This window comes from Mesitornis unicolor, unplaced genomic scaffold (genome assembly GCF_000695765.1).
Source record: "Mesitornis unicolor isolate BGI_N332 unplaced genomic scaffold, ASM69576v1 scaffold27856, whole genome shotgun sequence".
In the NCBI taxonomy this organism is placed as follows: Eukaryota; Metazoa; Chordata; class Aves; order Mesitornithiformes; family Mesitornithidae; genus Mesitornis; species Mesitornis unicolor.
In genome coordinates, this window is record NW_010193667.1 from 29,100 (window position 1) to 32,413 (window position 3,314).

At 42.7% G+C, this 3,314-nt stretch overlaps 1 protein-coding gene across 1 annotated transcript; it reads right to left on the reverse strand.

Annotated features, from left to right (window-relative positions):
- Positions 1-14: 14 nt before the first annotated feature.
- Positions 15-2,378, reverse strand: KCND2 (potassium voltage-gated channel, Shal-related subfamily, member 2; the record flags this gene model as incomplete). The annotated part of the gene is made up of 2 exons (XM_010187530.1): positions 15-534; positions 2,131-2,378. Coding segments are annotated over 2 exons (426 nt in total), but the record flags the coding sequence as incomplete, so codon positions are not given.
- Positions 2,379-3,314: the final 936 nt, after the last annotated feature.

Below are 3,314 nucleotides of genomic sequence, written 5' to 3' on the forward strand. Positions count from 1 at the left end.
GGTTTGTTTCTATTTTTTCTTTTGCTTTTTTGTTTTTCTAAAAAGAGCTCTCATGATAAGAAGAAGCATCAATGGGGACATTTCATTGTGCTCATATAGTAAGTCAGGATGGCCGCAGAAGGTTCCACCGTGCGTCAGCTCTGACAAGGGGTAAGAAACTCCTTTTGGTTCACACGCTCTGACACCAAAACCCACCAAGTGTTTTGTTTCTCCTGAACCTCTCGCTCTGCGGCCACTGGCACACTCGTCAAGGGGCGTTGTCATTGTCACCTCTCTCTTTCCTCGTGACTCACTTCTCACTGCTCAAGCTCAGCTTGCAAGTGGTCTTTATGCTAATTTATAAATAATTCCTTATTTTATAAAGCAGATACTCTGACAATGTTTCCCCCTGAGTACTCGGGAGACTCTGGCCTATCATCTCCTTCGGGTGTGGTGACTGGAGGTGTCGGGATGCTAATTATTGCTGTAGTGACGTAAGGCTGCTCACAGTTTAGTTTAACGCACTCTTCCACTTTGGCATTTAAGCTGGAACGGCTGCAGGAAGGAACAAAAATCCATGAAGAAAGGAAGTCCACATTACTGCAAACCTCTCATGTGCTCAATATCACTCCCTTAGCCGACTGTCTCCATCCTGCGCCATTGGAGAGCTCAGAGGTGCAAAGTGGCACCATCCCACCACCCTGCACCCCAGCAGCACATGGTCCGTGGCTTTGTTCATGGACAGGCCCCCATTCTCCCTTCCTTCCCACCATTTCAGCACTTCTAAAGGTTTCTGGGCTCATCACCTAAGTGCTTCTGAGTAGGGGGAAGCATTTGAGCTGCTCCCTGGAGAGCAAACTTTGCATAGCCCAGTGACGTGCTATGCAAGACAATGGAAACTGAGGTGCAGTCCCAGTCTCCTATCGATTTCTCCATGTTTATTTAAGAACATTTTGTATGTTACATATCCTCAAGAGTAAGACATAGAGATAAGCGCAATCATAAATGTCAGCGTGCTCATGGAGTTGCTGCAGTACCTCAGCATTATAAGAAACTTATAAATCTCAGAGCATTTTAAGGTGAGACTGGTGTTTTGTGCTTGTGTTTTTAAGTTGTATTTTAGTACAAAGGTGGTGCTTTGTGTGCTCATGTACTCTGTGACTGGAAGTATGATGCAGGCAAGTCCTCCAGCAGAGAACGGATCCAGACAGGGTATTTCCTGAAAAGCTAAGACAGGTTGGACCTTTGTACTGGCCAGGAGGTCCCATTGCACAACAGCCGAAAAGCTCCAGTAGCTACGAGCTGCTGGATTGTTCATGGAAGTGAAATCCAAACCTAGTAACTCTACAAATCAAGCTACTCAAAATGTAACTTAACAAGACAATCTCTACAGCAGCTAGTGCTGAAAAAGCTTCTTTCTTAAATGGTGGCATGCTTGAGTTCAATAAAAAACACTTCTGGGTCTCCTGAGACCATTACTGTGTTTTCAGAGGTGGTGTCTGGATATACCTGAAAGCCAAATGGTTTACTTGTGAGAGTACAGAGATGTTCAGGAAATTACAGGCTCTTAAACTGCACTTTCCTCACTTTTGTAATAACTCCTTAAACTAGGAAATGAGTTTTTCATATTTTTTATTTAGAAGAGTCTTTATAACTATTACACTTAGGACTCTGGGAATCAGTTTTATTTCTCTGCTCTGTGGCAATGCCAGGAACTCTCATTTGTCCTGTGCTACTGAACCAAACCAGGAGAAACAGCAGGGACAGAACTTCCTCTTTTCCCAGTGATGCCCCCCTAATTGTGCATTTTTCTATGCTGAATTTTACTTCCTATGTGTTTGTCCATGACATATAATGTTTGGTGCCCTATTTAATGTGGGGTCTCTGGATGCTATTAACTGCAAATAGTACACTGTAGTTTGTGGGGAGGGCATGAGAGAGCAGAAATGGATATAGAGAGACTATTCTGTTATCTTGAATTAAGCTTGGAGAAAAATAAGTGCAGGATGTTTCACTATTGTTGTCCATTTCTGGGTGACTATTTGACTTCCATTTCTAACCTTCGAGCCCACCTGTGGAGGCCACTCCACCTCTACATCTCTAACGAAGAAAGGGGCTTCAGCTCTCAGTGTGCTGCTGCACATGAAGTACCTGTTAGACAGAGGCGTCCTCTCCATGCATCTGATCTGGATGGTGCTGAGCTCCTGCACGCTGCCGGGGCGGCTGCCAGTGATGGTGGTGTTTGGGATGCGGTAAGTCTTTTTATGTCTTCGTGAGCAGCAAGTGCTGGTAACGCCTTGTTGAGACGAGAGAGAGGGACTGTGGCTTGGGGGTCTATTGACTGTGGAAACCTCCATGCAGCTCTCTTCATAGACTTGCTCATCCACAAACTCGTGATTCTAGCCCAGAGGAACCCAGCAAAAGGACAAAGCACACACACAACAATAATTAAAGAGAACATATTAATCATGATTGTTTAAAGACTTAAATTGACACAACTGAATAAACTGGGAAAGTTAGAGAGCTTATTCTTGATTATAGTCTTTAGCCCATATTAGCCTGGGCTGAATACCAATACAAATGTAAACGCTGGAACAAAATGCTCAGAGTTCTAAATAAGAAAAAGTTAATCCAAATAATTTTGTAAAAAAGCACATGATTGTAACGCAGTTCAAATTATAAATATCTCTGTAATCTATGAAGTGCCACAAAATAGATGAGTACGATTATTAATAAAAATGCAAGTGGTGCTTATGTAAATATTCTAAATGTTAATTGGAAATAAATAAGATTTATTATATTGCAATATAATGAAATAAAATGAATAAATATTTTTCAGATGAGCTTATAAAGCTTCCTTTTTAATCATGTTAGAAATCAGGATCTGAAACAGTGTGCTTCGAGGTAAGCTTCTATGTAAAAGAAAGAGATTCAGTCAAATAGAAGTTTTCATTAAATCACAGAATCACAGAATATTAGGAGTTGGAAGGGACCTCAAAAGATCATCCAGTCCAACTCCCCTGCCAGAGCAGGATCACCTAGACTAGGGCACACAGGAACACGTCCAGGCAGGTTTTGAATGTCTCCAGAGAAGGAGACTCCACAACCTCTCTGGGAAGCCTGGTCCAGTGCTCTGTCACCCTTACAGTAAAAAAGTTTTTCCTTATGTTCAGGTTGAACCTCCTATGCTCCAGCTTGCTCCCATTGCCCCTTGTCTTACCATTTGAGATGAGAGAGAAGAGCCTGGCTCCTTCCTCCTGACACCCGCCCTTTACAAATTTATAAACATTAATGAGGTCACCCCTCAGTCTCCTCTTCTCCAAGCTAAAGAGACC